The 27452-nt window shown below is 37.2% G+C and overlaps 1 protein-coding gene and 1 long non-coding RNA gene across 2 annotated transcripts; one reads left to right on the top strand and one right to left on the bottom strand.

Annotated features, from left to right (window-relative positions):
- Window positions 1–5039: 5039 nt before the first annotated feature.
- LOC117827091 lies at window positions 5040–5966 on the bottom strand. Its single transcript, XR_004634146.1, has 2 exons — window positions 5752–5966; window positions 5040–5287 (listed from the first exon to the last, which is right to left on the bottom strand). It is a non-coding gene; the product is annotated as an uncharacterized LOC117827091 (long non-coding RNA).
- Window positions 5967–7844: 1878 nt separating this feature from the next.
- On the top strand, window positions 7845–15874 carry metap1d (methionyl aminopeptidase type 1D (mitochondrial)). Its single transcript, XM_034703106.1, has 10 exons — window positions 7845–7944; window positions 10610–10773; window positions 11899–12048; window positions 12135–12283; window positions 13099–13141; window positions 13264–13427; window positions 13913–14010; window positions 14115–14162; window positions 14247–14325; window positions 14970–15874. The coding sequence occupies exons 1-10, from the start codon at window positions 7905–7907 to the stop codon at window positions 15055–15057; spliced, it is 1023 nt and encodes a 340-aa protein (XP_034558997.1). The 5' UTR covers window positions 7845–7904; the 3' UTR covers window positions 15058–15874.
- The last annotated feature ends 11578 nt before the right edge of the window (window positions 15875–27452 follow it).

Below are 27452 nucleotides of genomic sequence, written 5' to 3'. Positions count from 1 at the left end.
CTATCTCTCTCGTTTCTCTCTCTCTCTCGTTTCTCTCTCTCTATCTCTCTCTCTCTCTCTCTCTCTCTCTCTCTTTCTCTTTCTTTCTCTCTTTATTGGCATGAATGTGACAGGGGAAATATTCAAAAGCATTGCGTAATGTACAACAATTAGATTACGTAATTGTAATGATAATAAATAAAAGTATAAAATAGTAAGACACTAATAAAAAATAAGTAGAATATTAATATAATGTGATAAATATAGAAAATACAATATTTTTTAAACCAGCAGCAGATTTAAAAGTTGTGTATTATTGTGTGTAAGTTAAAAAGGAAGTACCATTTTTGATGACATGAACAAATTTGACCCAAATTTTAACTAAAACCAAGAAGAGAGAGCACATTACTCCTGTTTTAATGACATTACACTGGCAAGGTTTTACTTATCACTTTTAAAGCACTTCACAGCCTGGCCACTGAATATATCTGTGATTTGCTGTCACCCTACCAGCCCGGGCGCAGCCTCAGATCCTCAGGCAGGAACCTCCTTACAGTTCCTGCCACAAAGTGGCAAAAAAACTTTAAGGAGGTTCCTGTGTTTGCTGTGCAGGCGCCACAACTTTGGAAAGGCCTGCTTGAGGACCTCAGGCAAGCTGCATCAGTATCTTCTTTTAAATCAAAGCTGAAAACATATTTTTAACGAAAGGCCGTCCTATAATATTGTTTTATCCACGATGCTACATTTATTTTTAATCTACTTTTATTCATGGTTTCACTCATTGTTTTATTTGTTTTACTGATTTCAATTGTTTTATTGTTTTGTTTTAGTGCTTTATCAATAAACTTTATTATTATCATATTATTATATATTTGCATTAATGTCCTTAATTTGCTCTGCGTTTTCTTTACGCTCAACCATGGATACCCACAACCAACAGGTATGGTAACACCCCTTAGACAAACCACATGTAGAACTGCACTACACAGTTTATTGTCTTTCAGATCTGATTTTAGAAGAAGAAAATTCATCAGGTGATTTTTTTTTGTTTGTTTGTTTTTATTTTGGTTAAGGCAACATGAACACTCATTTATACATCTTTGCTGTATCTGTTGTTATATATTTTTATAAAATATAATAGAATAATAAACAATACATAAAAGGCATACCTTAAAAAATGAATTAACAAATTACAGTAAATAATGAATTAAAAAATAAAAATAAAAACATTACCAACATAATCAGAGCAGGGCTCCAACTTCCAACAAACATATCTCTCTGCAGTCTCATAGAGTCAATATCTTTCCCATTAAATACGTTTCAGAAACCTTCTCAGACCACAAATTGAGTGATGGGGACTCAGGTTTTTAACCACTTCATAGTGTTACATTTGACTGCTGATGTAAACAGTATTTGTCATCAGGTGATTTGATAGTAAAAGTAGTGTGTAATAAAAAAAACCATAGAAATGTAACAGATAAGTACAGTACAGATACTCAAAAAATTAACTCACATACAGCACTCAATTAAATGTACTTAATCACAGTTCACCACTGGGTCTCAGCATGGCTCCTTTGGGTCATAGGCACATAGATGTTGATGATAATCACAGCAGTACTATTGTTCAGGTCAATATCAAAACAATGTTCAGTGCAATATTGTACATAACACATAAAGTAAATGCACAGCAGCTTTTCCAATAACAGTACTGAGCTTTATCTAACATTTAAATCAAATGTATTTGTTGAATACAATAAACACCAACAATGAGGAGTCAAGTCTAACAGGCAGGGATAAAGCTTCCTTTGGGGTCTATCTGTGCACGTGCCAGAGGTCCTCAGTGTAACCAACCAACTGCTCTGTCTGAGAGACATATGCTGTATATAGGATGTGTGAAATATGTTAATGGACCCATATGTTCCTGGTTGTCTTGGCCAAGCAAAACTCATTAGTGAGAGACTGACAGAGGGCAGTTAAATCAGGGATTTAAAAACAAAGTTGGAGAGATTTGAAGGAAAACATACCATTGGGTTTGTATGAAATTCTGTTTTAAGCCATATTCAGTCTATTGTTGACTGTAATAGAACATGTTTTTGCTTACATTCAATTCAAGTCAGGTCAAAATTATTTATAAAGCACATTTAAAAACAGAGCAGAAGCTGAGACCAAATGTGAGACCAAACATTTAAAAAGAGACAAACAAATGACAAAGAAAGCACAGCATTGGAAATGAGAACATATTCAGGGCTGATTGAGGAGGGGAGGCTGTTCCAAAGACGTGGGGCCTTTACACTAAAAGCACGGTCGCCCTTCAGCTTATATTTTGACCGGGGAACTGCCAGGAGACCCATGTCAGAAGACCTCAGAGGCCTGGAGGTTTTGTAAGGGCTCAGGAGGTCTGTTATATAGGAAGGGGCCAGACCATTCAGAGCTTTAAAAACAAAAAGCAAAATCTTAAAATCAATTCTGAAGCGAATTGGAAGCCAGTGGAGGGAAGCCAAGATGGGGCTGATGTGATCCCTCTTCCTGGTACCAGTCAGAAGCCTGTTATGGAGGACTCAACTGTTGTTTCAAGTGTACAAAGTCACAGGAGCTTATGTGTAAAGACCATTTCTTACCATTTAACTCACCCCTATCCCTTCTACAACACCCAGTATATTGTGATTGTTTACTTTTGTGCTGGGAAAAGCTTTCCCTTCTTCTCTAGTTATTCAGTATCAGCAGCGGGAAAAGCTTATCTCATTGACCTTGTTGAGGTGTCTAAATGAGATAACCAGTGTTATCTCCCATTTTGTTCAGTGTTTGTTGTCACTGATAAGATTACCTTTTATCGTTTTCTCCACTACATGAGCTGTACCAGCCATGGCTATGTAACTTTGTATGCAGTAATATAGTTAGCTTTTATAGATGAACTGAGGTATTTAAAGTATGTTAGGTTTCAGAGGAATGCATGAAGGGGTGGGATTATGGAGTCTGAACACCCTCCTGCAGGCTTAGAACACAGCTTTTCTTTCATTTTGTTTGTTTGTGTGTGTGATTTTTTAAGTGGTTCAATAAGTACACTACTTTTTTCTACCCATTCTCTCGGTTCTGTACGTTGTTTTTAACCTATGTTACAAGTCTGTGCACCAACTGCATCATTGGTTTTGTAAATACATGTACATTCACTTATTTAGTTGTGTATATACGTTCGTAAAATATACTTATTTTACTTCTTTAACTTTAATTGCATATAACTTTTAATAATTGCTATTTTATAGGCTCTTGTTTACTTTATACTGTTTTGCACTGTCTACACTGCTGCTGTAACACTTTAAATTTCCCTGTTGTGGGATGAATAAAGGATTATCTTATCTTATCTTACTGTTACTTTAATGTGTTTTTTACCACCTTTTTCAGATTTTATTTCTCTTTTATTCAGTTTTCAGTAAGAACAAGTAGTTGTCTATAGCTTTGGCATATTTGAAAATCTTGAATACATTTTTCATTCAAAGATGAGGAAAAAATCAGGAAGAGCATTCAACCTTTATAACTAGTTGAAACTATTTTTGAATAGTGTCACACCTCCATGTACATTTGTGAGAGTTCCCAAAGACTGCCGAACGAGGTTCTTGTCAGGATCGATCTGCTTTGAAGTGGAAGAATCAACCCTGACGTTTTCCCAAATTGTAAAATGTTTTGATTCTTGGAGTGATAATGTAACAGAAATCAAAATACTTGCAAATTTTGCCAGAAAGTGAGATTCATGTATCTGCTGTATGGCACAAGGGCGCCCTCTCTTTGTTGAATTATATACTTAATTGGCAGCAGTTATGCTTTGCAAGTTAATGAGAAACGTGTCTGCGTGTGAGTGAGCTGCCCTAATGAGCCAACTGTCTGACGGGCCAATGCATATTTTGTTCCTGTTCAGATAAATGGCTGCAAGATCAGACAAACAAGCCTTCAGTTCTTTATTCTACACGCAATACAGAGTCAAAAGGTTTACTGAACCAGCCAGCTGCAATAAAGTTACACTGAGAATGGTTACAATGAGAATTTCTGCTTTCTTAAAGTTTTTTTTAACATTAACCCTCCTGTTATGTTGCGGGTCAAATTTACCCTTTTTAAAGTCTATTTTAGGGAATATATGCCTTCCAAACCAGCTAAACGCAGCATAAAAATCTTGGCAGCATGTGACAGAAGAGGTGTTGTGTTAATTTATCAACATCACTTCATAAAAAAAATAATTCAAAATTTAATGTAAACTATCGTATTTATATTTAGGACTTTCCAATGTACAAAAAAAAAGTTTTAACATGAATTTCAATGAAAAACGAGTGAGTTATCCTCATTGAACCATGATCTGTGAGAATTAAAGAACAACAAATGGACCAAATCTTGATTTAAATGTTTAGTAATGGAGTTAGAAATTAGATTAAAAAATATATGTATTGGGATTTTTTGGGGTTCTGACCCTTTCGGATAATTGCATATGCCACGGGGCAAATTGACCCAGGAACAGTATTGCTGTTCCAGAGAAACAAACATAACAGGAGGGTTAATAAAATCAAGCAAAACCATGAAGCTAATTATTATCTATTCTTCACAAATATGATTTTCACTTTCAGCGCTTGATGCAAATGTTATGCTTATATTTACTTAAATTTGAATGCATAACTATTGATTTCAATGGGGGAAAACCAGTCCTTCACACAGTCATGGAGTAATAATAAAACTCAACTCAGTCATATGTCTGCCTGCCTATGACTGGGAGGCAATGCGTCAGTACTGTGTCATGATGTTGCTGCACTTATTTCTTATTTTAGTCTTTGTATGTTGCATGACAGGGGCTGATTCAGTGGGGTTTTTATGGTAGTTAAAATGCTACCAATATTTTCTATAAATAGTTTCATGTTGTTATAGTCTATCTTAACATAAAGCTCACATATTGGTGTTTATATTGGTCAGCCTACAGAGTTTCTTTCAACAATAGCAAAAAGCATGTATTTAACATATATCTAATAATATTTGTCTGTACCGTATTTGCATTATAATACTGAAATGTAGTTGTTAATCAAATATAGTGGAAGTAGAGCTTTTACTGAACTTGAGTACAAGCATGATTCCAATACAATTGTAATCAGCTATTGTCATATTAAGGGTTCTTTAAAAGAGGCCAGTTATAGGGCGCTGGTGGCCTAGCAGTCTGGGCACGCCGTATACAGCGGTCATGGTCCTCATGGCAGAGATGCTGGTTTGACTCCAGGACACGACCATATGCTGCACTCCACTCTCTGCTCCCAACACTCCCTGTCTCTCTTCAGCTGTCCTATTAATAAAGGAGATAATGCCCATTAAAATATAACTTCAAAAAGGGCTGGTAATATACTAATAGTATGAAGTATAGTAATATTGTACTAATAGTGACTCTTGGAGTAGCCTTTAATAGGCATATAAAACGATTGAACAGATATCCAATTGGATGTCTGCAGAAAATACATTTATATAACATTAAAGGTATACTCAAAGGGCTAAAGACATACATAAAGAGAACCTCAAACATTGCATTTAAATCAATTTAAATGTCCTTCACTGTAGCACATACTTAATACAATCAAATCATTTTTAGTTGTTCCATTTTAACACACTAGCTTACTCAAATGTAGTGCAAATAGCTTACATTTTAAATTGAGCATATCTAAAATAACACACTAACAGTTTTTATAGCATATTTAGCATATTTAAAATGTGTTAGGTAAATCCTAAATTAGTAGTTTTTTTGTTTTTTTTTACCTGGGAATGCATGGTACAGTCTTTTTGCCTGTGTCTTCCTGTCTTTGAAGGAAGTATGTCTCTAAGAACCTCATCAGAATGTCAGTAAACAAACGGCCCAGAACAAAACCAAGTGTTGAGATAGGCATGGTGCTGTGGTAAAAATGTCTCAATCTAAAATAAAACATACATGAGTCTTTCTATATGACTGTTGACTTTTGAGTGTTGTGACTTGAATGTTGCTTTACAAAGGGAGGACATGTTCAATACATAACATAAAGATGTTTTTTTTTTTTTACATTCTGGAATGGAGCACTTTTATTTTTCAACCACGACATACTGCAATGGGTCATATGCCACTCTCAGTACAGGTGAATCCATATGATGTGACCTAAAGAGCCATGCAAAATGGATTCATTTTATCAGTATTAAAATTAGTTTTGGTGCAAAGGCTGTTATTTTGTGAGAACATATTATTATCTTGTGCACACAAGTTAATTACTTTTGTGAATGCAGTAGAAGTAATGTTTTGACTTCACATCATTAGCAATTATTTGTTATCAGTACTATATTTGTTGCCATTCATTTTGTACTTTGCTTGCTTTAACACTGTTTGTAATGTATGCTTATTGGCTTTACTCTTGGTCTTGTATTTCATGTGGGACATAAGCTCCCTCTTTTGGGCAGAGAAGAGGTTGCTTCCATGGTGTGGCACAGCAACACTGCACCACCAAACCTTGGAGAGAGACAGCTGATGTTACAAGTCATGTAGAATCTGGATGATAAAAACTTCTACAGAGTCCTTGTGATTTTCAATTTATGTGCAAGATAACCTTGGTCCCTGATTGGTTGTTTGATTCAGACTACACCAATATTTTTCATAAGCTAGTTACAATTTGGTCAAGTTCTTACCAGCTTGGTGTTCTTGCAGAAACTATGAAAAATTAAAAATAACCCAACAACCCTAATTTAGCAAACACAATCTTAATCCAGCTCATTCATTACTCTGACTTGCACTAAACAGGTAGATATGACCTTAGTACTTATCATATTACTATTAATCAGTAATTCAAAGACTACCTTACTTACCAGTTTTCACCAAGGAGCACGAAACATGGAATCCCCAAAAAGTTCAAAACCAGGACTTGAAACAAGAATATTGATGAGCATGCAAGTAGACTACATTCATGTTTAGATCCTCTTTTATCCTCTTTATTGAGTTTTATCTTTGGGAAGTAGGCAGAATTTTAATTACTTATTATGGTATACAGTCGAGCTTCAAGCTCCAAGTTTGTATGTCTTCTCGGTTGCGTGTCTAGATTATTTTTTCCTTTACAGACAAAAAATAGCAATAAAAAAACAAAGGCTATCAAGATGTACAGAATGGAACCTGAATATATGGCAAGCCGTTCAGGAAATAAATATATATTAAATGGAAGACTGAATATATGGAATGAAAGTCTGAATATATTGAATGAAACTCTGAATACATTGAATGAAAGTCTATTGGTATATTTAAGGTAAAGGAATAAAATACGAGGTATCTGATGACAATGACACAATACACTATAAGTGGTGTATTCAGAGTACTTATTTTAGCTTTCATTCCATATATCCAGACTTTAAGGCTATTATGTATATCGTAATTTCCCGAACGGCTTGCCATATTAATATCTTCTTCACTTAGACAGTATGGGTTTACTCTGCCCTTTAAAAAAGTACTTTTTACACTTAAATAGGTCATCAGATTAAAGAGGAATTTGCAGTATTTTGCTATCTTGTTTTGTTCTCACTTTACAGCAAATTGAACTGTACAGAAAACGGTGCTAATTACCAATCCAATTACCTATCTAATCTCAGGTTACAGTTAAATAACTCCAACATTATGAATTAGGTTACTCTAGTGGAGATTTGATGTAACATGTCAGTTAAAGTTTACTGTTATATCCAATTACTATGGTGAACATTTAATATAAAATGTTACATCTCATCTCAAAGGAAGAAATGATGGCTGGTCACTTAAATTCTTCTGTTTTTAGCTATGGTTTTTAGAAGAGAACAGAGGACAGTGTACACTGTACATAAGAGGTATTTGACTGTAAACCAGTCCTTGTGGTGGATTGGCTGTATCCTATCACGTGACTCACGTACCACGTGACCCATAATAAAGATCCATGGCGGCGCACTGTTCTGCAGGACTGGCAACAAGATCAGGTACAGAACTCAAACAATCTGCATCATTGAGCAGGTCACAGACTTTATGTTAGGAGACTACCCTCCTAACAAAGCAATGACTTGGACAACAAATACTTTAGAGATAGCAGCACTTCACATGTTTTGTAAAAAGGGGCGTTGTTTGCTATGAACTAGTGCTGGCGTGCTAAATAGGTTCAGCTAGTTGAGAAGCATTAGGGAGTTTAGTGAGTAAGTCCAGTTGATTCGCTTTACTCATCTACAAACGGAATTTGAACGTATTTTTATGGCAGTGCTGCTAAATTACTTTAACGAAATGCAGAAGTAGGTGTACATTAAATTATATCCATAACAAATGCACTTAGTGCCCAATTTCAAATGCACACCTGTTTCTTTTGGGAGCAAAAGGATATTAATTTAAATAAAATATATGTAGTTTGTCATTTTTATCTAAGTCAGACACCCACCTTATTTGTCCACAGTGATCAGCAGCAGCTCAGTTGTTGGAGTTTCATTAAATAAAAATGACCAAGGGTTGTTAGTAAGACAGTTTTTAAATTATTGAATACACACATTTTATTGAAATATGTGTTCAAAAAGCATAAACACACACTTTTTTACTTTGTCTTTACACTACACTATTCTCAATCACTTTGTGTACTTATCAGAAGCTCGTACTTACCTTTTTGACCCTCAATGAAAATCAGCAGTTCAGGTATAGAGTAAGAAGAAGGATGAATACTCTTGGAATGGCTCAAATATGGGGCTTTATGAAGGCTGTGTAATAAGTGAGTAATTCAGGAAACGTTTCCATGAATGTGTATCTTTAATTGTTTTTTTTGTTTTTGAGGTAAAAGCTAAGTAAGTTGATGTGTTGGTTTGACCACGCTATATTAAGATTTTTTTTAAAAAGTTTTAACTTACAGTGAAATACCAACAGGACTTCAAAAGTGTTCACTAAGTGTTGTGAACACTTGTGAAGACACTATGTTACACATAATTGCACTCCAAACCTTCTGTACTGGTTTTGTACCAAGTGGACACAAACTAGGGTTGCCAACTTTCTCACTATTAAATAAGGGACATGTGCACAATGCCATGGTGGTGTGAGCATGATGTTTGAATTCAGCATATTCATATTCTGATTCTGAAACTGGAAATGCAGAGAGTGTGTATATTCCCTTTAATCCTTACTGTATCATTATGTAACCTCATATGAATAATCCTCAGAGAAACCACAAATTGTCTCTTTACATCAAAAAACAGGCAAAAGAAAAATTAAATGCAAAAGAGGAGTATGACTCACCAAATGTACTTTTTCTATGGATACTTTTTTGCTGCTCTTATAATAATAATAATAATAATAATACCTAAGTTTTATACAGCGCTGTTCAAGAACTCAAAGACGCTTTACAAGAGAGACAATAAATAGATACAATAAAGACATATAAGACAAGCAAACGACAAGGGAAGAGGTGGAATAATTAATGTGTGGGGAATGCCTGTTTGAAAAGGTACGTTTTTAACTGTTTCTTAAATGAATGAAGTGAGTCAGAAGCTCTTGACTGACTCAAGCAGTCTTTTGTCCTTTTGCACAGCCAGACAGAAGTCCTTACATGACAAGTCACAGTTTACAGATATTTGAAGTTCATTTTTGATCAGCTCTGTGCTGCATCTGTTTCTTGACCATCTAATGGCCATCAGAGAGAAAATCCTCTCCACACATTTTTGCAGGTGTGATTGGCACATGATCTGCTACTGCTGTTTTATCTGATCTATGATCTGTAGAGTGCAGTCTACTGTATTTACAAGAGTTAATAGTCAATATACGGGACAATTGAGGTCCCATATGAAACAAACCAATTTAGCCCAATATACGGGATGTCCCTGCTAATATGGGACAGTTGGCAACCCTAACACAAACCATTTCTGTTGTGCTGGGATAATAAACACCTTTTTTGTCATTAATGGTCTGTCAAATATAGTCTGTGATTTTACCATAGGTCCAAGCCATAGACTGTATAAATAACAAACCAACAAAGACTTTAATCAAAGGACCGGTCCTAGCTGCTATTTAACATTGTTGCTCAAATTTTAACAAAACGTGGCAATACTTCAATTATATTCAAACTTAATCTATGGGCTTATTTCTTGTGTCATTGGTGTTGCTTACATTGTTACATTAGTGTTCATATTTTCCTGTTCCTCTTGTGTATTTTAGCAAGATATATTCTTGTAGTAGTCAGTGTTCTATGGTCATTGTGTTATGCCTTTAACCTTGACTTATAGTCAACAGATAAACTAAGATATTTGTTTGTTTGTTTGTTTGTTTGTTTGGTTTTAATTGGTGTCTTTTGAGATAATGAAGGTGGGGGTATCCTCAAATTCAAATAAGTTCTTGGCCAGACTCCTACCTGGGAGCAGTTACATGATCAGTGACTGAAACCTTGGGGCCACTGGCAACTTCCTCCCATTTAGTTGGATAGTTGTGAGATGAAGAGCTGCTATTGGCTCAATAGCGACCGACACCGTGGGCATGATTGTGCTGATCTGTCACCTTTGGTCAGCCTACCAAAATACATAGACTAATATAAAAACACACATTGTTGTCAGTCTAGTTTTCAGTAGTATTTCGATGCAGCGGTCCCGTCTTAATTGTGGTTATTTCTTTCTTTTTTAAATCAAGGATTGGGTGCCTTACTACGGAGAAGAGTTTGTTGTGTAACAAACTGCGGTCCCCCCACAGCCCTACTGTGTCAGCAACATCGCCACTTCTTCTGGAGGAAGTGGGAAAGCTCTCACAATGTAGTTCGTCCTGCTACTGTTAGGCCTGCATACGCCGTTCCCAAGGTAAAGCAGCTTACACCGCCACAGTTACAAGAGCAAGGTTTCATCCAATGTTGACTTGAATAAAGAGGATTTCCTTAGATTTTTTGTCCTTCGATTATAGCTATGTTAGTAATTGTGCAGTAAAAGAAAATGATTCCCACTTCACTTAGGGCGTTGCTGAGCCCATGGTACTGTAGTGATCCTCTTTGCTTTAAAAAAAAAAAAAGGAGAATTATCTTCTTTTGACAAGGTTTCATGCTTATAAGATATTTGAGACCTCTAGTTTTTCTCAAGGCCAGTTTAGAGTTTACATCAGAATTCTGGAAATTTCCATTCAGGTGAAAATGACTGTCACTAATTTTTATGGGGATTTAAACTATTATTCAAATACATTAAATGTGTTTAACCCTCCTGTTGTGTTGCGGGTCAAATTGACCCATTTTAAAGTTAAAAAATCTAAAAAAAAAAAAAATGTTAAAAGTATTATTTTGCATTTCTAATGTCACAGTGGATGAAAGGCTAGTGGTATTCAGAGGTTTCTTCCATGTTAGGTAATATATGCCTTCCAAACCAGCTAAATGCAGCATACAAATCTGGGCAGCATGTGACAGAAGAGATGTCTCTTGTTAATTTATCAACATCACTTCATAAAAAATAAAAAGATTCAAAATGTAAAATAAAATAAAATAAACGAAAATCTATGTCATGTGAACCTATTGTATTTATATTTAGGGCTTTCCAGTGTACATTAAAAAAAGTTTTAACGTGAATTTCATAAAATTGAGTGAGTTATCCTCTTTGAACCATGATCTGTGAAAATTAAAGAACACCATTGCACTAAATATTGATTTAAATGGTTAGTAATGGAGTTAATAATGAGATTTTAAAAAATGTTTATTGGGATTTTTTTGGGTTCTGACACTTTTGGATCTTTAAATATGCCCTGGGTCAAGTTGACCCAGGAACATTATTGCTGTCCCTAAGAAACGAACATAACAGGAGGGTTAATTGTAGGCCATATTAACATTTAAGAAGTCCTATTAACTCTGAATATTTTCTCTTAATTACTTACTTTTTAAATGGACATTATGACAGCGATATGACCTGCCCTTCATACACAGTATTTTCTCTCCTACCTCAATGTAGCACATTGTGCGGCCCAACTATGTAGGCTCTGGTTTGGTCCCAGAATGGCCAGACTACATAGAAATCAAGGGTCAAGAGGAGGTTGAAGGCCTCGCCAGAGCTTGTCAGTTAGCCAGACATGTACTGCTGTTAGCTGGAAGCAGTCTGAAGGTAAGCTGTCACTCATCATAAGCTATCTTTTTTTATGCCATTAAAACAACAACAACAACATAACATCTATGAACTGTGGCCTCCAGGTTGGTATGACGACCGATGAAATAGACTTCATCGTGCACCAGGAGACAATCAAGCACAATGCATACCCATCCCCGCTCAGATACGGAGGTTTCCCCAAATCGGTCTGTACTTCTGTGAACAACGTGGTCTGTCATGGCATACCTGACTGGTAAATGGGCTCAATATTTAAGTCTTCCCTGTCATAGGAAAAAATAAAGCATAGTCCTAGGCCATGCTATCAAACTGAATGCTCTATAAGTATTAGGGATGCACCGAGAATTCGGCCACCGAAAATTTTCGGCCGAAAATGGCTCAAAAGTGCATTTTCGGAGTGAAAACAATGAAAAGTACACTCTTAGAGTCTGTCAGCACACGTTTCACTGAGATCTATTCGGATATGTTCAATGAGATCCTTGATTTTAGTGAGGTTAGTACACAGTCATAGCCATAAATGCAATGGTAGGGGTGACCGGGGACAATTGTGACATTTTTGACATTTCTTTCTATAACTTTGAGCTCTTTCAACCCAGTGTGTTCGAACTACTATACAAACTAGCTTCAAGTGTCTGCTAATAAATGGCCTAGAAAATTACCTGTGCAACACAAACAGAAAATGCATGGCTTAATCTCAAATACAAGTAGTGAAATGTTACAACTGTCCCCAGTCTCCCAACTAATAATTGGCATAATAATTTATTTTGGTGGGGTTTTTTTCGGTTTTCAGCCTTGGTTTCCTCATTTTCGGTTTTCAGTTTTGGCCAAGAATTTTAATTTCGGTGCATCCCTACTTAATATGGTAAAAAAAAGTCTTGCATGTAATGATCCAGAATATTTTTTAGCTCCCTGTCTCTGAAAACAGACTTCAGGACAATCAGGCTGAATTTTCAATAAATTAAATATCAAATAACAAACATTTTGTCTATTTGAAAAGTCTTTGCATGCACTATAAATGTTTTTACACAGCTAAATGTTTTTGTCCTGCAGTCGGCCACTTCAAGATGGAGATATTATCAACATTGATGTCACTGTGAGTTGATGCCACAACATACGCACACATGCACACACTAGGTCAAAGGTATTGCTGGGAGGGAAATCAGTAAGAGTAACACTGCTTCCATCACTACTTTCTGTCTATTTGTGTGTATACAGGTGTACTTAGATGGCTACCATGGTGACACTTCAGAAACCTTCTTAGTTGGCCAGGTGGATGAAGTCGGACAGCGACTGGTTGAAGCTGCCAGGCGTTGCAGAGATGAGGCGATCGCTGCTTGTAAGCCCGGTGCACAGCTCTGCGTTATAGGAAACACTGTCAGGTAGACTGACTTACACTCACTAAAACAGGGGTTCCCAAATTGTGGGTCGGGAGATGAATTCCAGAATGTTTAAGTTACCTTAAAATAGTACATTTTACCCATTATAGCTGAAAATATCGACAAAAATAGTAGCTAAACTTGAAATAAAACCTTGGAAATAGAAAATGTGATGAGTTTTCTGCCTTTCTTTTTGCCAGATGACTCTTAAGTTTAGGGCTAGTGAACAGTGAATTATCAAAAGCATCAGTAGCAGTAGGTTAATTCATAAAGGCACAGGAAACACAGCCACATGCTAATATAGGTAGTTAAATTTTCTGCAGCCACGAAGCCACGTTAAATCCCTTTGAGGGACAGTGGGGGTCTCAAGTCTTTGGCACCTATATTTTGGGGTCTAGGGCTGAAAAGTTTGGGAACCCCTGCCCTAAAACATACACACTATGATGTTTTTCCAATATGCTGACTAATAGATTTTGTACTGCTGACAGTGAAATAGCCAAAGCCAGCGGTTTCAAGGTGTGTCCTTATTTTATTGGACATGGAATTGGCTCCCACTTTCACTGCTATCCAGAAATCTGGCACCATGGTAAGCTCTAACACACAGTCCACTCTGGTATGGGTCACATGGGCTTGTGTCATTGCGTGCTCATTTCCATCAGAATCACCTTTTTTTCTCTTTTTTTTTTGCAGCAAATGATAATGACATGACCATGGATGAAGGGATGTCTTTCACAATAGGTCAGTCACCTTTAAAATCTTTTTGTGCTCAATGATTTGTCAGTACGTCTGAGTGTGAAGCTGACTATGTCTGTTTCCTCGTAGAGCCCATACTGATGGAGGGGTCTGCAGAGTTTAAAATCCTGAAGGATAAGTGGACAGCGGTGTCTGCAGATGATAAAAGGTACGCGGTGAACAACGAGAAATACTTTGAATTGCAAGTTGTTTGTGAAGCATGTACCACACATTTTTGTTTCAATCACTGTTGTGTGATTGTCCCTCTGCTTCCATGCTAAGCTAAACTAACTGTATAGGCTGAGATCTGTGCCACTATAAACTGAAATTGAATTATAATATTGAATTTGAAATGCATGATTTGAAATTGAAATTAATGTTTGAAACTGATTTAATTTGATTTGAAATTGAAATAACTGTTTTGAAACTGAATTTATTTGCTTTGAAATTGTATCAATCCAACTTAAGAATTCAACTCTCTATTTTCCTTAAATTCAAAAACAAAAAATTATATTTCAATTCGCACAATTCAGATTCAGTTTTACAATTCAATTTCAGTTCAGCGTGGCACAACCATTACGTCATCTACGTCCCTGAGGAAGAGTAATTGAGCACAGATTCACACAGCTCTGTGAATTCAGTTTCAAAACATTCTTTTCAATTTCAAAATCATGCTTTTGAAATGCAATATTATTATTCAATTTCAGTTTCTAGTGGCACACATCTCAGCTCAAACTGCCCTCTAGCTCCAGTTTTAAATGTACAGAAAAAAAATGGTATATGTGTGTCTTATCCTGAATGGTCTGCCCACAGGTCGGCTCAATTTGAACACACGGTGGTCATCACGTCTGACGGAGTGGAGATTCTCACTAAACTGCCAGAGGAGAGCGATGATCTGTGACCTGAAGAAATCTACCTGCTGACCTCTAAATTAACTGATAGAAATCTGTTTACAAACCTCCTGTCCTTCTTGATAAAAAAAAAAGGTCTGAAGGAACTTGAACATTTTTTCAACATGACACAAGTGTATATGTTTTTACCTTTACAGGTCAAACATACCCTCTTTTGATTTCTGTCTGTAAAGTATTTGAAAACATAAAATCCATATTCTTATTTTATTTTTGATAAAAAACAGATTGCTGCCCATACAGTATCTGTATATTCTGTAAGACTGAGGTGTTATTTTCACACTTGACGAGAGCACATACAGGACAAAGTTGCTGCTGGTGCATTTTATCTGAAATATATATATATATAAATCAAATGTCTGTAATGGATCACAATGCTTCCCACAATTCAGTCTCCATTTGCAGCCTTGGCTGTTATCTTTTTTTGTGTGTTTGACAAGTTAAAGATTGTGCAGGTGTATGTGTTGGCTGGATAGTCTGATGGGGCCCATGACAGTAGCTGTAAAATTGGAGCAACATAAAATGGGCTTTGGCAGGGTTTTCACCCACTGCCCACCAAACACTGTAAAATGTTCTGGTAATTTAATAAAGTCACAAAACTTTGCAGTAGCCAGCTGTGTTATCTGCACTTTTTTTTTTTAACCTTCTTCACCATTGTTTACATGTTTATTTGAATTTTCTCTCAGGGTATGTAGAGTATGTCTTTTTTTGTCTCAAACAATCAGTTAACATCACACAAAGAATACCTCAGTAATCCTTGAAAGAACCCAACACTCAACATGTTTGTTGTAATAAAAAGTAGTCATCTAATTCAAAGTTCAAAGTCTTCTTTATTGTCGATTTTGTGTGTCATCCTTCCTGATGACAACAGGCTGAAGAGGCTGTGAGACGGGTGGGAGGGGTCGCCTCCTATGAGCAGGGCTTTTCGGGTGAGGCGGGCAGAGTAAATGTCAATTGAAACATATTAACTTAATTGTGATGTGTCTATGGTTTAAAAAATTATATGCAGCCTTCTAACTCATAATATTCATAATATATAAATCTGCACATCAGCTACTTTGAATTTTGACAGTGGTAGGCTGCGTTGTTGTTGGAGTCACACTGTATTATCATGTGCAGCCAGTAGATGGCAGCACATGATAAATAAGTGGTACTTGAAGCATTGTCTAGTCAGCATTGCCTTTATATTTTCACTCCCTGTGGGCACCAGTACAACACAACAGGCTGTTAGATAATGATCACAGTTGCTTTATGACTTAAGGCCATATGGTGGAAAGCACCTATTCTTGGTGTCTTTCAGATCATCTCCCCATTATATTTGATATATTTGATGAAAGCATCAAAAAATAAACACTGTTGTAAACGCCTGAATGTCACTTGTTTCTCCACCAGCAGATATCTATACTCAGACTCCTCTTAAGTCTGAGTTTGAATCATACATTGAATGTATTGAAGAATGACAGAGTGTACAAACTTGAGCAAAAATGCTGCTCGGGGGAGACATTTAATCAAGAAAAGAGATCAAATGTCAATCAAGGCTCTTTCTCTCTTAACCTCTCTATATTTGTAATTTTAACAGAAACATGCTTCCACTATGATTAGAGTAACAAATCATAGGTTTAGTAATTAAAATGTAAATTGGATAATAGTAAGCGACGTGTGATTAAAAGCTTCCCGTCTATCAGTAGTTCTACATTTATAGTTTGAGGTTTTCATAATGATACTTTCGGTTGCAGCTCTAAGTGAGGAGGTTATTGTGACAGAAAGATGCATCAGAGAAAAAAAAAAAACATAGGAGGAGATTTTGGACTCAAGCTCACTGGGTGTGTTTTCACTTCCTGCCATGTACTCATGAGTGTGTGAGTGTGTGTTTGTGCATATCTGCACCCATGCCAGTGCCAGTGCCAGTTTGTGGGTGGAGCAGGAAGGATTAGGCAAATAAAGGTGGGTCAGCTGATCAGGAGTCTGGTCATGTCCAGCCAGGAAATGATTCACATATCATAATTGTATTTGATGCAATACATGTGATGATAAGGATTACATGAAAACGTGCTCAGCTTTTATTAAACCAGAGGGATAAAAATCTGAATGGAAAAGAAGGGCAAAACTGTCTAAAATCTGGAGGTGAAGCGTACTCACTTTCTTTACTGAAGCAAACAAGGCTCCTCAGTTGATTAATGTGTGTTGCAGAAGCAGTATGAGCCCTCTGTGAATGTGGACAGGATTTGTATCAATGGCCTCACATCAGCATATGATTCATTAAAATAAAAACTTTCGTAAAAATCTAGAAAGATAAACAAGGTCTGAAAGCAGGAATAAGGGAAAGTGAAGGCAAAGAGCAAAGGGTGGATACTGGATGGGGGAGAAGGGGAGGATTCAGGGAGGAGCAGGGAGTGGCAGGGTTAGGTGTTTTGGATTGTGGTCATGAATTCTTCCCTCCTGTCTCTCATTCTTCTCCTGCATGTTGGGACTCATTCCTGCTCTCTTCTCTGGCTCTGCAGTTCTCCTGAATCCTTGCCTGTTTATGTTTTGGGACCTCTCTGGTGTTTAGACATTAAATAACTGTTTGAAAAGTGTGATGGTTATAAAAAGAAATGCAGTGGTGGACAGTAACAGAGTAAATTTACTTGAGTACAGTACTAAGTACATTTTTTGAGTATCTGTACTTTACTTGAGTATTATATTTTGGGGGAACTTATTACTTTTACTCCACTACATTTCTATCAGTGCTCTAGTTACTCACTACTTTTGCTTTGAAGTCAGCTCATGAATTTCCTTCTCTTTTCTGAAATCTGATCCCTAAGACAGTAAAATGTGTTTGTGCAGTTCTGTTTGTCTCAGTGGTTTAGCCATGCCTGTATATCATGGAGCTAACACAGAGTAGTAGTAGTGATGGCTATGATTCTCCACCTGAGCACCCATGGTCATATCTTCAGCCCGTGTTAGAGGTTTTTAAAATAAAGAATGATACGCATCATTTGAAATGTTCCCCCTGTTTCCCACTCTGCTCAAACATACAAACATTCACTGTCCAACCTGAAAAAGTGTGTTGAGCTACGTAACATTTGTTTCATTCCAGATGAACATTTCAAACTAAGTTGTCTGTGCTTGGAGTAACTTAGTTTCTGTTTTTATTCCATGGTATAGTTTTTAGAGAGTTCAAGTAATGGTTTCTTGACAAGCATAATGTAACCAAAAGTACTCCTATGTATTCTTGACTGCACTCATGTATTTTCAAAATACAACGTTTTGAGATTTTTTAAGAAGAACTTTGAATACTTAAGTATTTTTAAAAGGAAGTACTCCAGTACTTTAGCTCAAGTAATTATTTGACAAAACAACTTTCACTTGTATTGGAGTTTCATTCAATATAGTCAGACTTCATTCCATATATATTAAGTTTCATTTCATATATTCAGACTTCATTCCATATATATCGAGTTTCATTCCATATATATCGAGTTTCATTCCATATATGAAGTTTCATTCCATATATATCGAGTTTCATTCCATATATATGAAGTTTCATTCCATATATTCAGACTTCATACATATATATCGAGTTTCATTCCATACATATCAAGCTTCATTTCATATATTCAGACTTCATTCCATATATATCAAGTTTCATTCAATATATTCAGACTTCATTCCATATATTATTTCCTAAACGGCTTGCCATAAATATATATTTAATGTATATATGTAATGAATATATATGTAATGTATATAATATGTAATGAATATATATGTAATATATATAATATGTAATATATATAATATGTAATGTATATATTTGTAATGTATATAATATGTAATGAATATATATGTAATGAATATATATGTAATGTATGTGTATAAATCTTACGTGCTTTGGCAACAATATGTCTTTGTTCATGCCAATAAAGCAAATTGAATTGAATTGAAAAAAAATGTTATGGTTCCTGTGGGACATTCATTTTCACAGAAAACTGTTAAAGGCTAACAAAATAAAACATTTAAGTCATCACATGACACAAATACATTTCATATAACACCAAACTGTCCATATGAAAAAGTACCCTGTTTAGGGTTTCTATGGCTGAGGGACTCAGGCTTTTTCTCTTGAAAATTCTCTGTACCTCTCCCAGAGGTCATAAAAGTGAAGTAGGAGTTGTGTGGGTGAGTCGAGTCCTGTGCAGTAGTGTTTGTAATACATGTTGTGGCCTTACTGTTCAGCTTTGAGAGGTTGGGAGTGAGGAGACCTCTTATCTATTACCTATTATTAAGACTCCCCAATAAGTGTGTTTTTTTATTCCCTCTATTCAGTATTTAATTGTCCTGTTCTGTATGAAGAGATTGATGTGTTGTGTTTCTCCCACGTCCTCACATTCCAGGTGTGCATACCTACATGTATATGTGTGTATGACTGAGACTGTGACTTATCACACTTACCTGGGATCTCCACAAGAATTCTTGGTTTCCTTGGTGACCTGTGAAATTGTGGCATGAACAAAATGACGAATCATTTTCAGACCTGTGAAGGCAGATTTCCTCAAACACATACACACAGATGGCATGTACTGAACTTAAATAACCCATACTTGTAGGGTATTAGTCAAACCACCTGGAGGTTATACAGATCAGCTGAGTTTATCACCTTGAATTAAGAGAGCTCAGAGCATGTAGCAACAAGTGGTCACTGACATCTCCACAATGACTGGGTTTCTTCATCTTGAGGAAAGGTGGAATTAGGGAATGCACCACTTCTCATTTAATTAAGACAGGACTGTGAAAACAGCTTGAAGGTTGTTGATTTATAGTCACAGCTTCCTCTTGTGAAACAGCTGTGTCTAGCAATGTGTCCATGTCCTTAGCTAACATTATGCAGTCCTTGTTGTTTTCTCGTTCCTTTTCAGTTTTGTTTATTAAATGGAGAGTGGAATGGAACTTGGGAAAATAGAGAGGGAGACTCTGTGATGCTGTATCCTGTAGTACTTTGAGCTGAATGCTACAGTAGGCTATGTATGCATACATGCTAACAAGGATAACCCTAATATGCTGATTGGCATGTGTAACGGTAATCATGTTCAGGATCTTTTATCTTTAGGCTCAATGCTAGTGTCAGCTTGCTAACATGACTATGATGGTTATATTATAATGCTGATATCAGCCTTTATTATGATTAACATGTAACCATCTTCTAGCTAAAACCTGGATGACAACTTAACTTCTCAAACTCAACAGTAAAAAGACAGAGCTCATGGTTGTGGCCCCAAAGCCACTGCTCAGGAAGGTTGGAGATCTCCTCCTCCGTGTGGATGGCTGTTCCATCTCCCCATCTCCTGAAGTCCGCAACCTGGGTGTCTTCTTGACTCCATACATCAAATCTGTCAACAAGTCTGCTTTCTACCACCTGAAGAACATCTCCCGGCTGCGTCCATCTCTCTCCGATCCAGTTGCCCAGACCCTCATCCATGCTTTCATAACCTCCCGGCTGGATTACTGCAATGGAGTCCTGTTCGGGTACCCAGCAATGCCCTGGACAGGCTCTAATATGTGCAGGACTCAGCTGTCAGGGTTCTCACGCACACCAAGCCCTGGCAGCACATCACCCCCACTCTCATTCACCTCCACTGGCTCCCTGTTAAGTACCGTATCTCCTATAAACTCTTCTTCCTCACCTACAAATCCCTGCATGCCCTTGCACCCCAATACCTGGCTGACGTCCTCCACCAACACACTTCATTCCGGAACCTACGGACTTCGGACCTGAGTCTCCTCTCCATCCCCCGGACTAAGCTGCGGACTTTTGGAGACAAAGCCTTCAGTGTGGCAGCCCCCACTCTGTGAAACTCTCTCCCTCCCGACATCCACAGCGCCCAAACCCTGGACACTTTTAAGAAAGCAGTCAAAACGCACCTTTTCCTCAAGGCCTTTCCCTGTTAGATAGTGTGATCCCCATCTACTCCCCCAGACCCCCTACCTGACCTGTGAAGCAACCTTGGGTTTCTTGAAAGGTGCTATATAAATACCAGTTACAAAAAAAGGAAAAAAAAGGCATGCTACCACACTCATTATGAAATGTTGATGTTACCATGATATTCTATGCAATGGCATTTAAGCTACCTGCTAATGTCAACATTATGAAAATCACAACATGCTGATCTTTAACATGCATGATGTAACCATATTCACCAACTTAGATTAGCATGTTAGCTTATGTGTCACTCCTGCGAGGAGTTTTTAGTTATGAAGCAATTTAATTAGTACTGATGATCATACTTGTGACTTACAAAAGCAGCAAAACCATAAGTGAGCTTATTGACTATTTCTATTTACTAATTTTCAATATTGTTATCCACTTGTGAAAGTTCTTGTCTTCTGGTTATTTGACTGTACTCTGCTGAAACAGCCTTTTGTTAGTGTTTTCCACAGGGAAGTTTTAGCAGGATAATAAGTTAGCTTGATAAAAGAAAAGAAAGCAGGAGGATTTCTTTTCTCAGAAGTATTCTACTTAAGCATCTACGGGATTTCCAAAGAGAGATGCTGCAGGGACCACCAAGATCAACACATAAAGTTCCTTACAGTAGCTTTAAGCTGAGTGGAAATTTAAGCATCCTAACATTTTGACAATGACAATGCCAACATGCTGATGTCAGTATGTATTCAGTTTACCACAGTCACCGTTTCAAGGCTTTCAGCTACACTGTCAGCATGCTTGATATTAGTATGTACAATGTTTCCCATCTGCTATTATTTTTCCCTCAATGCTATTCCAGTATACAAACATGCTAACAACTCCAATGCCAATATGCTGATGTTAGCATATATGGTGTTTTTTGCATTCACCATTGTAGTCAGGCATGTTAGCATATTTCAGTTTGGCTTCAAGTGTGAAACCAACCATCCTTACTAACCTTACGCTATGACTATAAAATATTTATTATCACATGATATATAAATTATATTATCAGATATGACAATTAAGTACACTACAACATTTGAGTAATTCTTTAAAATAGAGAACTAACAAATAAGATTTGACAAAAATCAGGCCTGATAGAATATGTGTCACAAGTTACAGTTAATCTACAGGAATGTGCATGTGTGTGTGTGTGTGTGTGTGTGTGTGTGTGGGTGTGTGTGTGTGTGGCAGCAGAAGAGTGTTGTAAACTGGAATCACCAGACTAGCGCAGGGAGGGTCCCCTCTTGATTGACACTTACAAGGTGGAAAACTTTCTCTCTTGACCTTTTGACTCTTTAATAGCAAAGAATGCTTTTTTGTCTTTTTTTAAACAGTGGAAATATTTGTCTTTTGCTCCTAGATGAAAGATAAAGAGCACAAGCTATCCAAGAATACCATTGTGAAGCTTTGATTCCTGGGTGTATCTCTTTGCCTTCTGTGTCTCTTTACTCCTTTGACACCATTCCTGTGTCTGCACAGCAAACAAAGAAGACTGACAAACTAATGGCAGGAGTGCTATGTGTGTGAGTACTGAGAGAAATGCTGACATTCTGCCTCTGTTGTCGCCTGAGATTTATACACACAAACAGCGGGGAGCTCACTGCTCTTCACAATGCTCGCACTTCATGTGTTTAGACAAGAAATTAGCTATCCAGACTACACTCGTCTTTTGTACCAGACTGTAAACATGTTTATTTCTGCTGTAAAGGTCAGCTTTTTTGAATTGGTGTGTATGGTTTCTGGTACTTCCGGAGCCAGCCTCAAGCGGATCCTCATTGAACTACAGTTTTTAGCACTTCTGTATTCGACTCGTATTTTTAGACCGGATGTTACCGCTTGGTTCGGAGTGGCAGCTTGCTAATGTTTGATGATTAGCCCTAAACACAATGTACAGCTGCATTTTTATGAATTCTTAATCTAACAGAACTTCAATCATTGCTGAAGTCAAGGACTTTGGTAAGTAAGTAACAAACTTTGTGCAACATCTTTATTTTGATATTCTTTGTGGTGTTACAAAATGTAGGCCACTCCTTGTTTTATTTTCCTGCTGCTTCTCCCTCACAGTACAGAAACAAGTATTTTACTGTTTGCCACTGAGACACTTTACTGGAGCAATTTGGACTTTCTCAAGAAGTGGGCAGAGTAATATTTACATTGAAATGTCTGTCATCAACAAACAATGGTGCTGTTGTCAGAGAAAGGCAACAATGTGATTCAATTTGTAAAATAATTCAGTTTTGTATAAACGTAATTTGTTTTGTTAATGCATGTGACAAATGCCCAACAACTAAAAACGGTTGAGGATGCAAATTTCACATACATTTTAAAATAAGAATTAAATTTAAGGGAGGGTAAAAATGACTCTACTGGATTCTGACACATTATCAGTAAGAGATGATCAATACAAGATCAATGTTTTATTTGCTGAAACAAGAGAAAGCTGCCAATGTAAACCCGTTGGAGGAAGACTGAATGCAATGAAAGCTGAACTTTTCACACTTGAACCTCCCTCAGGTTAGCTTACATCTTTCTGAAGCACACCTGGACCCACCACCACCACCGCCGTAATGTCCCCTCTCACGACTGCTGCCATCTCATATTACATCCTCCAGCCAGGGCTGACACACACACACACACACACACACACACACACACACACACACACACACACACACACACACACACACACACACACACACGTGCACAGACAGCTCTCATTTGGGAGGTAAATGTGAACAGAGGAGTTGGACTCGTCCCAAGGGTGTTACAGCACTGCTAGACATAAGAAGACATCAATTACTGCTGTCATCAATACACTCATCAACGAGGGTAAAGGATCTCTTACAGCTGTATTGTGTGTGTGTGTGTGTGTGTGTGAGACCCTTTTTCTTTTTTAGCAATCAGTATAACCTCTCTTTAGAAAAGGGATCAATAGTGAACAAGAGACACCACATAGGGGAACGTAAATAAGACATTTGTCCCCACAATGTCACTTGATTGCTAATTGATAGCCTTGTTTTCTGCCTGTCTTTGCAGCAGCTGATACACGCAGATTCATTCAAGACACTTACACTTTCCCATTATTCATGATATCTTATGCTAAGGCCGTATCAAAAGAAACATTCCAGTTTGTTATGATTTGTCATTGTCTCTTACAGAAATGTAAAAAATACATCATTACATGTAGTTTCAGCTAGCATCTTATTAGATAGCTTAGCACAAACTGCAGATGGCATGAAACAGTTGTTCTGGCTCTGACTAAACCTAAAAAAATCAGCCTTTTACAGGCTCCAGAGCTCTGTATATCAACAACTAAAGTTTGAAAGCTTAAGACGAGATAAGTCAAGTCAACCTTATTTATATAGCACAATTAGAACAACTAGTGTAGGTCAAAGTGCTTTACAAGGTAAAAAGTACATGAAGACAACAATAAATAACACAACATAAAAAAGTTGTGTTTCCGACCGGGAGTCCAGTCAGTCATGTCCTTATTTGGGCAAAAACTCATAATCTTAATATCTTCTGAACCATCGCGTTAGAAAAAAATTCACCCCCCCATGTGTGTGTGCTGATAGAGAAATTAGCTACGTAGAGCCAAGCCGTTTTTTGAACCAGGCTGTAAACATGTTTATTAATGCTGCAAAGATCGTCTCTTTCCCATTCATGTCTATGTGGTTTCCGGTGTTTCTGCAGCCAGCCTCAAGCGGATTCTCATTGTATTGCAGTTTATAACACTTCCGCATGGGCTTCATCATTTGAGACAGGAGGTTGCCGCTTGGGTCTACCTGATGGCCTCAGCTAAAGGTCCCACTGCAAGGGCAAAAAGGGCGGGGCTAAGAGGGCAGCCTTGTCATGATGAGCAATGGAGTTGGAAGCTGTCTGATCTGTAACCATTTGAAATCACTGAAGCTAAGGGTTTTTATATAATAATTGTATCCATTTTATAAAATTTCCCCCAAAATTAAATTGTTTTCAGCCTTTTAAAAATGTATTTCTTTTAACCATAAATAGAGCTCAGAGAAAGTGCATTCAAGTGTTGAAGTTGTGAAAGAACTTGGGTTTGGAGTTCAATGTCATTGTGTAACCGACTGTTCCTGTGTGTGTGTGGATTTATCAGTATCCCAAGGCTATGTGTTTCTACAGTGTCATAAAGACACACACCCTACCACTCAGCTCATTGCGCCACACCCTCAGGTGAGTGTGCATTTGTTTTCCCTTTACTGCTGCAGCTTCAAGAACAAATACGGGGCTGTGGCTCGGGCGAGTCCAGGCGCTGAATTTCAAGGTGTGTGTGTGTGAGTGTTTCAGAGAACATTGCCTTCACTGTCATTCCTCTCTTCTTAAACACCCCAAGGCAAGGTTTTTGCTCCTCTGCTGTCGTAAAACTGAACGTGCTGTTCAAAATCCACACACTCATGACCTGATTCTTATATCAGTGCAGTTCAGCGGTAACTTTACATTCACATCTGCTTATCTGTTCTTATTTGTACAGTCTTATATATTTTGTGTGTGTGTGTGTGTGTGTGTGTGTGTGTGTGTGTGTGTGTGTGTGTGTATGTTGTAAAGAATAATACGCTTAGCCATATGTCTACTAATTAATAAACCTGGGCTGGGAAGTTTACTTTGCAAAGTAAAACCACAGGCCAAGAGGAAGCTCAGCTAACTCACCTCAACACCCTGCTCTACCTTATCAATGATAAGGCTCATTCCTGTTTCTGACCTCCTGCAGACAGATCCATGAATCACATGCAGCAGGCTGAAGCTCTGACCTGAAACTTGAACAAACACTTGTCCAGACTGTACAAGAAAACAGCAACACTGATACAAAAAGGACTCAACAACATATAGCGTTATCAAGACATCTAAAAGACATGTGACCATAACCTTGAAATAAAAGGAAGCTTTGAAGCTCTGATTTAATCTCCCTAATCTGGTGTTCAAATATATTGAATGCATTTTCTCATTTCTTTATTTGTAGTGTGATACAAAAGGCCAAACACTAAGCCGAAGCACAGAGCTGAAGATCATAAAAAACCTGTATAGTAACCACATTCTTTCCCTGCCCTTTTCCCCTTCTCTGTGCTCCCCTCTTCCTCCATTATTTGTCCCCTCTCTACTGTATGTGGGCAACTTCTCTTTAATTCCTCTCCCTCTCTGTCTGCCCTCTCTCTCTATGCGCAGACAGACAAAGCCTGCGTTGTCTGCTGTAATGCTGTGCTGGGAGGACCGGCTTTGGGGTCAGCGTCTCATGGAATGCCTTGAAAAACCATCTAGTGAGGGACTGTGTCAGTGTGCGGGTGTGTTGTGCCCAATTTGGTGTCTGCTGGTTGCGTCTGGCACTGTGACTCATCATGAGTCATTATAGGAGAAACAGACACTTTGCTGATTAAAGCATGTTACATCAGAGACAATGACAGATATTATATTGTATGCTTCTATTTTATTACCTATTGTATTGTATTGTGTTGTATTGTATCATATATCATATATCAAAGAGCAGAGTGATGTACCATACTGTATCATAACTTATTGTATCGTATCATATCTTACCTATCCTATCCTATCCTATCCTATCCTATTGCATCATATTGTATTGTACTGTATCATATCATATTGGTTATTGGTTTTTAAATCTCTTAATGGTCTTGGCCTTTCTTATTTATCAGATTTGCTTTTATCATATGAGCCAGTGAGAGCCCTCAGGTCTTCAGGTAGTGGACTTTTAATTGTACCAGACGTAAAAACTAAGACCCACGCTGAGGCAGCTTTTTATTATGACGGCCAACGCCTGTGGAACACCCTGCCTGAGGATCTGGGGGCTGCCCAGAGTATAAATATTTTTAAAGGCAAACTCAAGACCTACCTTTTCAGTCTTGCTTTTAACGAAGTTTTATTTGTATTCTTAATAGTTCTATTTATTTATTGTCTATTTCAAATGTAGTCACTTTTACTCTACTTTATTTATGTACTTATTTATTTATTTTAAGTCTCGCATCTTAAGTTCTTTTAATAGTTTAATATTTTAGTCTTTTATTATCTTAGAAATTTACTTTATTTTGGTGATTTTAATTTCCTGCGTTGAGTTTTAACATCTTATATTACCTCCAGTGTTTCCTCATTAAGATATCATGAGAGCGTTTCCTCAGTTTGTTCAGCAACTTCTTTTTTAATCTATTTATTTATTTTATTTTGATTGTTTTTATTACTATTGTTGCATATATTGTGTTCTTAACCTTAGGATTGTGGGGTGGGTTTGGGGCTGGGATCTTTTTCTTAATTTATTCTATTTTAAGTTGATTTTATGTACAGCACTTTGTGTTACAATGTCATTGTATGAAAAGCGCTTTATTAATAAAGTCTGATTGATTGATTGATTGATTGATTGATTGATATGGTATAGTTCTGTATTGCACCATACTGTATCATATACTATCTTATTGT

The sequence above is a fragment of the Notolabrus celidotus genome, chromosome 15 (assembly GCF_009762535.1).
Source record: "Notolabrus celidotus isolate fNotCel1 chromosome 15, fNotCel1.pri, whole genome shotgun sequence".
In the NCBI taxonomy this organism is placed as follows: domain Eukaryota; kingdom Metazoa; phylum Chordata; class Actinopteri; order Labriformes; family Labridae; genus Notolabrus; species Notolabrus celidotus.
Note: the sequence above shows the minus strand (reverse complement) of the source record. Positions and strands in the feature narration are given on the sequence as shown.

Coding starts and splice junctions, on each gene's coding strand:
- metap1d (XM_034703106.1), top strand. CDS start 7,905: ATGGCGGCGCACTGTTCTGCAGGACTGGCAACAAGATCAG. Junction 7,945..10,609: donor AGGACTGGCAACAAGATCAG/GTACAGAACTCA, acceptor TTTTAAATCAAG/GATTGGGTGCCTTACTACGG. Junction 10,774..11,898: donor CTGCATACGCCGTTCCCAAG/GTAAAGCAGCTT, acceptor ACCTCAATGTAG/CACATTGTGCGGCCCAACTA.